General features: G+C 44.4%; 1 protein-coding gene across 1 annotated transcript in view; it reads left to right on the top strand.

Annotated features, from left to right (window-relative positions):
- Nucleotides 1-12377, top strand: part of REV1 (REV1 DNA directed polymerase) — an 86412-nt gene that overhangs the window by 71624 nt on the left and 2411 nt on the right. The window contains exons 13-19 of the mRNA XM_007466892.1: nucleotides 2185-2405; nucleotides 2921-3093; nucleotides 7584-7686; nucleotides 9161-9326; nucleotides 9558-9763; nucleotides 10957-11190; nucleotides 11871-11991. Coding sequence (XP_007466954.1) covers nucleotides 2185-2405; nucleotides 2921-3093; nucleotides 7584-7686; nucleotides 9161-9326; nucleotides 9558-9763; nucleotides 10957-11190; nucleotides 11871-11991 — 1224 coding nt within the window. The remainder of the gene's footprint in view (nucleotides 1-2184; nucleotides 2406-2920; nucleotides 3094-7583; nucleotides 7687-9160; nucleotides 9327-9557; nucleotides 9764-10956; nucleotides 11191-11870; nucleotides 11992-12377) is intronic.

Here is a 12377-nt window from a genome sequence, read left to right as displayed (position 1 = left end):
GTCAAGTTCCGGGTGCCGGGAGGAGGCATCCCTGGCTGTTCTTAGCCTGGGGTCGTAGTTCCCCTTCAAGGACAGACGCCACATCTTTGTCCAGTGGCTCGACTGGCGGCTTCCACAGCTTCAGTTTTCTTCTCTCCTGCTCAGAACCTTAGTTCTACGCTGCACATTTTCCTCCATGTTTCCCTTTCTAGGTGGCTGCACTCAATTTGACTCTCAAGGCCCTGTTACTTCCTCCTGGGAGGGGCCTCCTTTCCTTAAAAACGCTCACACGAAGCAATCAAACTAGCACCCGTTCGGGGTCTTGGTGCTGATTCCAAGCTAACTTTTCCCCCCTGTGCAGACGTCGTAGGGGTTAGAGGTTAGACCATCCATATGCCTCCTTCCCCCACTCAACTTCAGGCTGTTCCATTCCATTAGGTGAGCTTGTAATGGAGAGGAACCTCTCCTCTTCCCTAGAGGGCCGTTCAGTTAGATTAGGTTGATCGTGGTTGACTTGGTGATATTTAATGTAGTAGTCTTTCTTTCGTACCTCTTAGTGAATAATAATTGTGTTCTGGTATATACTCAAGAGACTCTCAAAAACTATAGGTTCTCCCCCTGCCCACCCCAATACACACAGTTAATGCAGGATTATTGCCTCTTGCTGATTTTGCAAATCAGGGAGAACAGATCGGCTGCCCAGTGTGTCAGGGAAAGAACATGATCACATCTTGAGGGTGGGGAGTTGTGGCAACGATGGGACGGAAAAAAATAGAGACAGAAAGCGTTCCCTGAACACGAACAGCTGCGTCGAGTCTCTCTGGCTTTGGCCACCCTCGTATCTGATTTGTCCCTTTCGTTGGGTTCCTCCTCCCCATCTTGAAAAATACTCCAATAGGTTTCACTTAGAATTTTGTCTTTTTGTGAATGGTCTTCGTCTGCAGGGTTCTCTTGTTAACTCAGACTCTGCTATTCTTGCTTGTTCTCTGTTCTGAATTGAACTTGAAAATGGCACAAATGGGATACAGCACCCTTAACACCTTTCATCTGACTTCCATTAGGGGACAGATTTTCTTGGGTTAAACTCGTCTCGCCCACCTCTGTGGTCATAGACCTTTTGTAAAGTTGACCACCTCCCTCCTAACCGTGTGTCTGTGTAACTGCTCCAAGAGGTTCTCCTGGCAGAACCTGGATGAGAATGCTCCTTACCCCACTAGGGCCACTCAGAGAACTGGAGCCAGAAGTGACAATAACGGTGACAGGTAGGCGACCCCAGACTCCACTCTGAGCACCCTGGTAACATCCTACAGAGGGCCAGACCGCTGTCTTCCTCACTGATGGACAATACTGATCTCATGGTGTGGAGACCATTTTAATAAGAGTTTTAGTTCCCCCAGGTTACTCTTAAATCGCTTTCCCAGACATGTACCTTCGTTAAGCTTTTGGGCACATGGAGAGCAACAGAGCTCATGAGCATCCTTTGGGCGAGGCTCCAACCTTGCATCTTCCAGACGGTGACAAGGGGCTGCTGCACGCTGGCCCAGCTGCAGGACACTGACTGCCTTTCCAGGGAGATGCTCTTTGTTGGTAAAAGACATCTGTCTGTCCTCCCCTCACTGCTCCTTTGCTCAGGAAGCCTCATCCCCACGTCACTTGTGCCACTCTGTCCAGTATGAGAGCAAGTGACATGTGGGCTTGGACCTCTGTCATGACTTCTTGTTCTGGTTCCCATTCAGAGAAAATGTGGCTGAACCATTGAGAAGTTTGGTCCTCGCCAAAGTCATAGTAGAATCCCTAACATTCCTGAGTCTCCTAGTATGTCTGTAAGTCATACTATAGACTAGCTTAAACGAGTCTGTAACTTAGTTGATTTTGTAAATAAGATAGAAAACTTCTGTACTCAGTAATAAATAAAAATCACATTTTTTTTGGAGAACTTACTTAGTCATACACACTTGAAAAGTTCTGGTTCACCTGTAGGTAGAGTCCAAATTGAGACGTAGCTTCTAGAAATAACTTTACTAGTGTGATTTGCACCAAAACCAAAAAAAAAATTCTTAATCTGTGAGGTGCTTCAGTTACGTCACTTCAGAATTTTAAGGGAGATTATTTTAAATTAGTTGTTTGTGCATGAATCGTTATTTCATAATGCTCAATTGTTTTTAATAGCTTATATGCAGAATTAAAGAACTGTCCCTTTCCTAGGAGTTGGACGCTCAATGGAATCCAAGTTGACATCTTTGGGAATTAGAACTTGTGGAGACTTGCAGTATATGACCATGGCAAGACTCCAAAAAGAATTTGGTCCCAAAACAGGTCAGATGCTTTATAGGTTCTGCCGTGGTTTGGACGATAGACCAGTTCGCACTGAAAAGGAAAGAAAATCTGTTTCAGCTGAGATCAACTATGGAATAAGGTTTACCCAGGTACTGCTCTCTTCACAGGTTTTACCTTATATTCTTTATATTTTCACATAGTCCTGGCTCTCCAACTAGACCATAGACTCTTTTTTTTTTTTTTTTTTTTTTTTTTTTTTTTTTTTTTTGCGTTATGTGGGCCTCTCACTGTTGTGGCCTCTCCCATTGCGGAGCACAGGCTCCGGACGAGCAGGCTCAACGGCCATGGCTCACGGGCCCAGCCGCTCCACGGCACGTGGGATCCTCCCAGACCGGGGCACGAACCCGTATCCCCTGCATCGGCAGGCGGACTCTCAACCACTGCGCCACCAGGGAAGCCCTAGACCATAGACTCTTAATGCTTGAAATTAAGTCTTAAAACTCTTGCCGTTCCCAGAACTGGCAGAATGTTTGTTTTTAAGTAGACGAGAGCAGGGCACTCAGTCATACACGTTTAATATTGAAAGTTAATCTACTTGAGAAGAATTGTTAGGCATGTAGGAAAATAACATGGAGGGTGTTTTTTTATGTTTGTCCTTCTGTAGCCAAAAGAAGCAGAAGCTTTTCTTCTGAGTCTTTCAGAAGAAATCCAACGGCGGCTTGAAGCTGCGGGCATGAAGGGTAAACGCCTGACTCTCAAAATCATGGTACGAAAGCCGGGGGCCCCTGTAGAAACTGCAAAATTTGGAGGCCATGGAATTTGTGATAACATCACCAGGTAAGCTTATCTTAAAAAGGATATTGGATACTCATGTTTCAGTGCAGATTATTACAATTAATGGAAAATGAAAAAAAAAACAAGAGTATGAATAAAAATCTGCAAAACGCTGATGTTCCTGGACGTTCTGCGGAGCCAGGTCTCAGCCCAAGGCTGTCGGAACTACGTTGACTTGCCAGGGTCCAGGCCAGCCTGTCCGTGTGTCCCTGACCGGGACAGACTGTTCTTGGGGTCTTGAGTTCAGTGCAGGGACAGAAAGGGAGGCGGTTGTGGACTTGGTGGAAGGGTCCTGCAGGGAAACGTCAGTGTAATAATTCAGAAAATCATTTCAATGAGACATTTACTTCATTTAGGGAGGCGTAATTTCTTTTTGTGGAAAGATTAATCAGATTATTGTAGTCTCTGGAGTAGAAGGCATTTTAAAACCCTGTTTGTTTTTTTTTTTATGTGAGGGCCACTAATATAAAACTTCATGTAAGATTTGTGGCCAATATGAAAATACCTAATTTTGTATCATGCCATTTTATACTACACAGTACACTGTATTTTAAAGCTTTGGTTGATTGACAGATAAATTAAAATACAGTGTAGTAGTTTCTGCTTGCTGTCTGTGCATTTTAAAATATCTTACAGTTTCTTAGAACTGTATGTTGTGATGCATTCAGCAGTACCTAGGGGCTCCCTCTGTCTAAGCACAGTAAGAAAATCAGCCTTCGTTTAATCCTTTTTGGAAAATCCAGATATTCCAAAAATCTAATTACAGCATTAAGAAAAACTGGGATTTTAACTGTACTTTATTTCCCCCAATTCAAGGATAATATTCAGCTTCTTTGGTAAGCACATATCTGCTTGCTGTTATTGGTATTTGTTCATTTTTGTCCTAAACTTTTGAAAAAGTTTTATTTTGAAAAATGTAAACACGTAAGTAGAGAAAACAGTGTAATGAACCTCATGTACCTGTCGCCTGATCCCCACAGTTGCTGGTGGGCACCTGCAGCATCCTTCCTCTCCTTCCCCCTAGTTATTTTGAAGCAAATCTCAGATACAGTATCATTTCTTCCACAGATATTAACACAGGACAGTTAAAAAATCTGCCTGCATTGCTGGCAGTAAAGTATACATTTTGCCATGCCCTTAAAATAAATATCTTTGGATGAGACATCATAAGGCATAAGTAGCACATGATTAATTGAAACAAGTGTAATTTTGTAAATGTAAGAAGGTGTAGATCAATTATAAGCCATTAATTTAAGCCTAACGTTTTGGTGGTATTGTAACTGCATAAGAGATGCTTTAGGTGAGAGCTTCTGAGATATTATTATACTGGTCCTGTATTTCCTCTAATTCAGGGGTTGGCAGACTGCTTCCTGTGGGCCAGACCCAGCCTGTGGCCTGTTTTCACATGATTCTTGGGAGCTAAGAATGATTTTTATATAAGAGATTGTAAACAATGAAGAATAGGTGAAAGAGACAACAGAGTGCAAGCTCTTTTCCATCTGGCCCTTCCCAGTAGTATTCTGGACCCGTGCTGTGGTCAAACTGAAGTCCCATGTGGTTTAGGAAACTCAGAAGTGCATAATTATTCTGTAACCTCTTGTAATTGGCCTTAATCAAAAGCTACATGGCAATCATGTGACTCACAGGCACATTTTGATACTGTCATCGAAACGACAAAATTTAAGTTGCATCAGTCACAGAGCCACATGTAGATGGAGATCTGTGGCTTGATTATCACTTAGGAAAGTTTTTCTTATAACAGTTTTCCTTTTGGGAAAAGACTTCTTCCTTCTTGGAGTTCTTTTCTGTGTATGTGTTTTTAATTTGAAGTGTGTGTGTGTGTGTGTGTGTGTGTGTGTTATATATTTCAAAGTGATAAAGGAAATTGAAAAGGTGTATGTGTTTTTAATTTGAAGTGTGTGTGTGTGTGTGTGTGTGTGTGTGTGTGTGTTATATATTTCAAAGTGATAAAGGAAATTGAAAAGGTCCAATACAGCTTCCAGCCCTTTGCACCTCTGCCCAGCTCTGAGCACCATATACTTCTCAACCTTTTGGTGGTGTCTTCTGATACTTACATCCCTATCTCTAGATATGAACGTAAACTGCTGTTCCCACCTTGCGTCTTGCAGAACGTAGAACTTCCTACCTTCTCTCCTCCCCAGACGTGTTTCTTTCCTTTGCCCCCAGTCAGGTCGGTGGGTTTTGGTTCAGTCACTCTCCACTGTCCCATTATTATGACATGTACATACTGTATATAGCTGGTCCATATTGTCCACTAGGATCACATTTTCTTTCCTCTTGAATATGTGTCTCCTGGAGTTACTGAGTATCTCGTTTTGCTTGCTTTTTTTGTGAATTTGCCACTGAGTTTATCCCCAGACTGCCTTCTGCTGTGACTGTGTTTTAACACATCAGCAAGTCTGTTACTGTGATCTCTTTTCTTGGAGGCCTTTCTCTTGGGGCCCCCAACCTGCTACTCCGGTCTGAATTTGTTTAAGACTTGCCGAAAAGTTGGAGTCATGGGGTGTCCCTTCTCTGTGTTGGATCCCTGTTTTCCTAGATCCCTGGTCTTCTCGTATCTTGAGAAGGAATTCATGGGTGTAAACCTGTCTGTCCTCATGCCCAGTGGTTTGCTGACTTAAAAAGGTTATAAACATATCTTAGAAATCATTTTTCCTCATTTAAAGGCTCTGTTGTCATCATCTTTTCAGGGTTACTGTTGAGAAGTTCACTGCTCTTCTGATTGCCTGTTCTTATAGGAGATCTGCTCCTTCTGGAACTTTCAGGATCTTCTCTTTATCACAGGTGTTCTGGGATGGTATCAGTTTGTCTTCATGCCAGGTACTTTGCCGGTATTAAATTTATCATTTCTGTCAATACTAACATTTTACATTGGAGTTTTTGAATTTATTCTTTGGACATTAAGTATTGATAGTATCTCTTCACAGATGCAGAATTATCTCTTACCTCTTAAATGTCCTTCTACTCCCAGTGTCAGTCTGTTTCTCTGAGTTCCTTTTTTCCTGTTTTGCTTGCTGTCTTTTATGTCAGAGATTTTCTTCAAGCATTTATCTATCTGATAGTTCTTGGCTGTTTATATGTGAACTGCTGAAATGTTGTGGGAGCCTCTGGACTCATAGTGGTTCTGTGGTTCTTCCTGTGACATGTTCCACCCAGGGGGTGGGTGAGAAGATGGACCGGTGACAGCTAGTGTTCTGGTTACTCAGGAGAGGGGTCTGGGTGAAGAAACGGGTGTACTGTGCTGCTTCCGAGCGAGGGGCCTCGCTCGTCCTCTGCTGTGCCTGACCCCCCTGTAGCTTCTCTGTGTCAACATTCCTATCTCTGGGAAGCCGTCCAGGAAGGAGGATGGCCAGCTGTGAGAGCCTGCTTCCCATGTATTCTCTCCCCCTCCTTTCAGACGTATCTGACACTTCTAATTGCTGAGCTCTTCTGAGGTTCTGTAGCATAAATTGGCTCATCTCAAAATTGGTGCCTTGCTTTAGGCATTTAGCAGGCATTTGAGTATTCTAAATTATGGCTGACATTTTTCCTCTATCCTTGTCTTCTGTCCCTTTTCTATCTTTTAAGACTTTACAACTTTCAAGAATAATTTCAAGTCCATTTAGTGTTGTTTTGGAAAGAAATGAAGATAAACACGTGTTTAAACCACTGTGGTCCACTACAGATCTTGCTTTTAAGTTACTCTCTATTTATCTGTGTGAAATAAATTTAAGGTAATCATTAGGTAACAAACGAATGGAAATGTTTTTCAAATGATTTCCTTAAAGAAATAGGTACTTTTCATAGGTAAATACATAATGTATTCATAGTCCTGAAAACAGAGAGTAAATGTAGTGTTGGGCACCTGATATTGCTGGCACGTTCTCTGGTCCCCCTCGAGGAGCTCTTACACGTGTAAACATTGCATATTGTAGAGTCTCTGGGTTTTAGACGGGGCGCCACCATACTTCCTCAGAGGTGTGCACACATTTCTGTGTCCGCGTGCCCATATACTGGGCATGTTCACATGTGGAAAAAAGAGTCAGGAGAAGCCGGGAGATTCATCTTTCTCTTCTGAATATTAACCGTACCTCAACAAAGATAATCTTGCAAAACCTAAAACATCTCCGGGAATCTGAGACGTTGTATTTACTGCTCAGGCTTTAGTTGCAACATAACATGCTTATATTTGAATATACATTAACTGAAGCACATTTCCTTGAAACATTTGGGTGACTGGCTCGCTGCCAGTCCCTGTGTTCTTGATGATTCTCCTTTTCCCGCTTGCCGCCAATGTAATTAATTAGCATTAGTGGCTTCCTTGAAGGAAGACTGGCTCCTGCTTTTTCAGGGATCACATTTAATACTTGTGTAAACTTTCTGATAACTCGCTTTACAACTTGAGCTCTCTAAACCGTCCCATACTGCTGAGGTGCCAGGGATACACATGGGCTGTAGCTTTTGTCCCTTTAAACAAGTTCTGTCGCTTACAGGACGGTGGCTCTTGACCAGGCAACGGACAGTGCCAAAGTCATCGGCAAGGCTGCACTAAACATGTTTCATACGATGAAACTCAGCATACCGGACATGAGAGGGGTGAGTAGTAACGTTCTAAAACAGGAGTTTCTGTGATGTTTTTCTTGTTTGAGGGTTGATCGGAGGGTGGTCATGGTGCGGTTTAGGGGGTTTATGTGCAGCTTTTTCAGCTCCACTGATGAAATATAAGAAGAGAAACTGAAAAACGACTTTCTCATCTGAGCTGGTCTCCTTATTTAAGAATTCACATTTGTTCTGAAATTTGTTTTCTGCTTAGAATAATAAGTATCATATCTTGAATTTTTATAGTGCCTTTCTTTTAAACAACCAAAGACCTATCTTAACATGCGTTATTTGCTTCCTGCTCTGGTTCCCGCAGAAGGAGATGGGGCTGGGGGGAGTGTGAAGCTGCAAATGTTTCTTGACCTTTAAGGTTCTTTTTCATCAGAAGTTTGTTCTGATGTCTGATAGACGATGATCTAGAAGGGAGAGTTTACCAAGGGCACGTGAGGATGCATGACCAGTGAGAGGGCATCAAAAATGTAAAAGCCTTCATTTTCTTAAAGATTCACCTTTGTAGGTTGTGTGTGAGTAAAGGATAGTTACTCGCTTGGTATGGGTGTTGTGGAAGGATTAAAAAGTCACTAAGCCGGGCTTCCCGTGGCGCAGTAAATGTAAAAGCCTTCATTTTCTTAAAGATTCACCTTTGTAGGTTGTGTGTGAGTAAAGGATAGTTACTCGCTTGGTATGGGTGTTGTGGAAGGATTAAAAAGTCACTAAGCCGGGCTTCCCTGGTGGCGCAGTGGTTGAGAGTCCGCCTGCCAATGCAGGGGACATGGGTTCGTGCCCCGGTCCGGGAAGATCCCACATGCCGCGGAGCGGCTGGGCCCGTGAGCCATGACCGCTGAGCCTGCGCGTCCGGAGCCTGTGCTCCGCAACGGGAGAGGCCCCGGCAAAGAGAGGCCCGCGTACCGCAAAAAAAAAAAAAGTCACTAAGCCAACAGTGATGCAACTCCTCCCTGGAGTACTGTCATGGGCAGGGGGCGGTGCTTATCTGTGTGGATACCTGCCACGTACCCACTGCCCACCCCACCCCCAAGCCTGGTTTTTATTGACAAAAATGATAGGTAAAGTAAGGTTGCAAGTAGACTGTCCCCTGGTTAAATTTTGTTCAAGTTTTATTTTAAAAACTTAATTGGGACTTCCCTGGCGGTCCAGTGGTTAGGACTCGGCGCTTTCACTGCCGTGGGCCTGGGTCCAGTCCCTGGTTAGGGAACTAAGATCCCACAAGCCGCACGGCGTGGCCAAAAATAAACACAAAAACTCAATTGGTGAGAACTTCAGTTCAGTGGGTACAGTATTCCACTTTTTTGGAGTTCCTGATTTTGAAGAGATTATGTTTGGGTAGATTAGATACTCTGAAATTGAGCGTAGCTAGTATAGCTAGTATAGAAGTCGTTTTTGTAATAAATTGTATAAAAGGCTGTTTGAATTTAACTCTTTTTCCTAGAAACCTATTTTATTCTGGTTCTAGGTTGGGATTCATGTGAATCAGTTGGTTCCGACTAATCCAAACCCTTCTGCGTGTCCCAGTCGCCCGGCAGTTCAGTCAAGCCACTGTCCTGGTGGGTCACACTCTGTCCTTGACCTCCTCCAAGTTCAGAAAGCTAAGAAGCCCACGGAAGAGGAGCACAAGGAAGGTCAGTGGTCGTCAGTGTGGTTCTCGTTTGGAGCTTATACCGTCCGGAGCGGGAAGTTAGCGTACAGGTCGTCCAGCCTTGCTGCCTGTGACTCTCAGAAACACCCTGACATTCTGAATTATGATGAATCAGCAATAAAGCTTTATCTGTGATGGATTAAAGTGCACCCTTCCTCCCCCCTCTCCCCCGCTCAGTGAAGAGGCTATTTTATGTCATTTCCTGTGTTTTCAGTATTTCTGGCTGCTATGGATCTGGAAGTTTCATCTGCCTCTAGAACTTGCACTTTCTTGCCATCTCTGTCTTCACATCTGACATCAAGTGTCAGTCCTGTTACTACTAGCAAAGCCGAGTCCTCAGGGAAATGGAATGGTCTACATTCTCCCATCAGTTTAAAGTCAAGACTTAACCTGAGTATAGAGGTCCCATCACCTTCCCAGGTATGTATTTATAGTTGTAAATATGATGTCAGTGCAAAAGTAGTTTTACGGTAGGAATGATGTTTTTAAGTTACCAGTACAGCCAAGAAAGGGAGAAAGGGCAGCTTGACAGGGTGGATCATGGTGTTAGTTCCAAATGGGAAACAAGTTCAGGGCAAGATTGTGCTTTGGCAAAGATCTGCAACTCTCGCAGGTTGTAAAACATGGATGAGAAAGCCCGTTCTGTGAACTGCCACTGTCGGCAGCCTCTGGACCTCCCTCTCACAGTTGTGATCACATGGACACAGCTCTGGTCAACAGCACGGCTTTGCTGCTCATTAGTAGAGGCCTCTTGTCCAAGGTTTCTCTTGCAGCATTTGCAAACAGTTCTCTCAGTAGGGTGAATGATTTTCCTAACACCAGCTATTAATTCCATTGGTGTGGTCTGTAAACGTGGTATGCTGTTGGCATCTTTGCTTCTTGGAAACTTTACATAGCACTTTAAGCTCTGTTGGGAAAATCAGTTTTCTCTGTGCCCCTAAGTGGTGGGATGTGCTGGCTGTGAGGCCAGGGAAAGGGGCGGTTGGGAAATGCTTGCACTGGGTCCCTGGTGCTGGCGAGTTACCCCCAAAATGGTGGCTCCTAGGGAGGTAAGACTTGCCTACCGGCGTATGGTAATTGCTTGTTTTCAAAAGGGATGGATGGGCAGAGGATTCTAGTGTGTAGGCTGGAGAGTTGAGCTGCTAGAATCCTTTTCCTAGCTTGCTGCTCAGACGGATATAATTTACATTTGGGGGCAGATAGTCTCCTGTCTGAAAGGTAAACCTCTGACCCAGGACTCTTTACCTCATCCCAGAAATGGACATGCACCTTAGGCACTGGCCGCTTCCCCTGGGCAAAGTTAAAGGTTTGAGCTTGACAAGGGCCTGCCTGTCTGTCTGTGCCTGTGCAGGAGGTTCAGTGAGGAGACATGGCTGAGCTGACCCTGGGGTACCGGCCAGGGGCCTGCCCTTGTCATCTCGAGTCCACGCATGACCAGCCAGGCATCAGTGGCAAAAGACCAAGATGTTTCAAAAACGTGCTGGTTTGGGGGTGGCTCTCCTAGCTTGATGATCTGCACCTTGTGTTCACTGTCCATGATGTTGCAATGGAAAGGAAAGGGGGGCGTGAACTCTGGAAATGCATCATCTCAGCGTCTGTCTGGTGTCTTACAGCTAGATCAGTCTGTCTTGGAAGCGCTTCCACCTGATCTCCGGGAGCAGGTGGAGCAAGTGTGTGCTGCACAGCAGGGGCAGCCGCCTGGCGACAGGAGGAGAGAGCCGGTAAACGGCTACAGCACAGGGGTGTTGCCACAGCCAGCTGGGACAGTTTTGTTACAAATACCGGAACCTCAAGAATCTAACAGCGATGGGGGAATTAATGTAATAGCCCTTCCAGCATTTTCACAGGTGAATTGAATTGAGGCCCTTCTACCATAGTGTGAATATCCTCGGCCATCTGGCTCCCAGCTCAGGGCACTTCTCTCTTCCTTTTCTCCTTTGCCCCTTAACCTCCCAGTGGCTGACTCCGTCCCTTGGGGGTGGAGGGATGGCCCGTCTCCGCATCACCTGCGGGACACAGACTGACAGAGCAGCCAAGTATGGACAACAGAGGGCAGCGAAGGGGGAGGCTATGGGGTGTGGGCGCTTACAGCTTCCACCCCAAAGACAGAAACACTCTGCCGTTTCATTGGCCTGAGAAGACCCTGGGCCACACGTACCAGGGTGAAGATGTGTAACCGTACACTAGGGACAGTAACACAATTAGAGTTTGATGTTTAAGAAAAAAATCACATATGCACCTGTTTTCTTGCGTTTTGCTTCTCACTTCCTACCAGTGCTTCTTGCCCTGGTGGTTCTGCACAGTGTTTTTGTTTTGTTTTTTTTAATTAATTCACATTTAAAGCTGTATTCCTTATTCTCACCCTATAACCCTGTAAGGATTTATGAGCTTTGATATTGAGGGCCTAATTCATACAGATCAGAAAAGTATGATTTGAAATAAAGTCTATTTTGTGAAAAATATAAACCAGCCGCCTATATTATATAGCCAGCTCAGGTTTGACTCTGAACTTTCTCTTTTCCACCAGGTGGACCCTGAGGTGTTTGCGGCCCTTCCAGCAGAGCTTCAAAAGGAGCTGAAAGCAGCCTATGATCAAAGACAAAGGCAGGGAGAAAACACCCCTCACCCGCAGCAGGCCAGCACATCCGGTAAGCTTTGCAAGTGACACGTAACAGAAGTGAAGATGTGAGACATGAAATTGTTGTTTGACTGTTGTAGTATATATATAATGATGGCCCAAGTCTTTAAGCTGTTAGTCATGTTCAGTGCTCTTCACATCAGGGGAATGGAACTAGTACGCAGTACAGGTTAAGTGCTGTCAGAGTCCTAGGTGGATTTGTAGCTGTAGCTTCTTGACTTAAAAGTCTGAACAAGCTATTACCCAGGAATCTTTTGAATTGATTATCTGTCAAGCCAGTTGTCCTTTGAGACCGATCCTTCAGAGGATGGAGGTTTAAAGCCCAGAACGTGAAGGTTTCTGAACATGCGTCACAAATACCACATTTAAAATGAAAACAGAATACTGCCCTGCTGA

The sequence above is a fragment of the Lipotes vexillifer genome, unplaced genomic scaffold (genome assembly GCF_000442215.2).
Source record: "Lipotes vexillifer unplaced genomic scaffold, Lipotes_vexillifer_v1.1 scaffold28, whole genome shotgun sequence".
Taxonomy (NCBI): Eukaryota; Metazoa; Chordata; class Mammalia; order Artiodactyla; family Lipotidae; genus Lipotes; species Lipotes vexillifer.
This window is presented reverse-complemented; position numbering and strand designations above follow the sequence as displayed.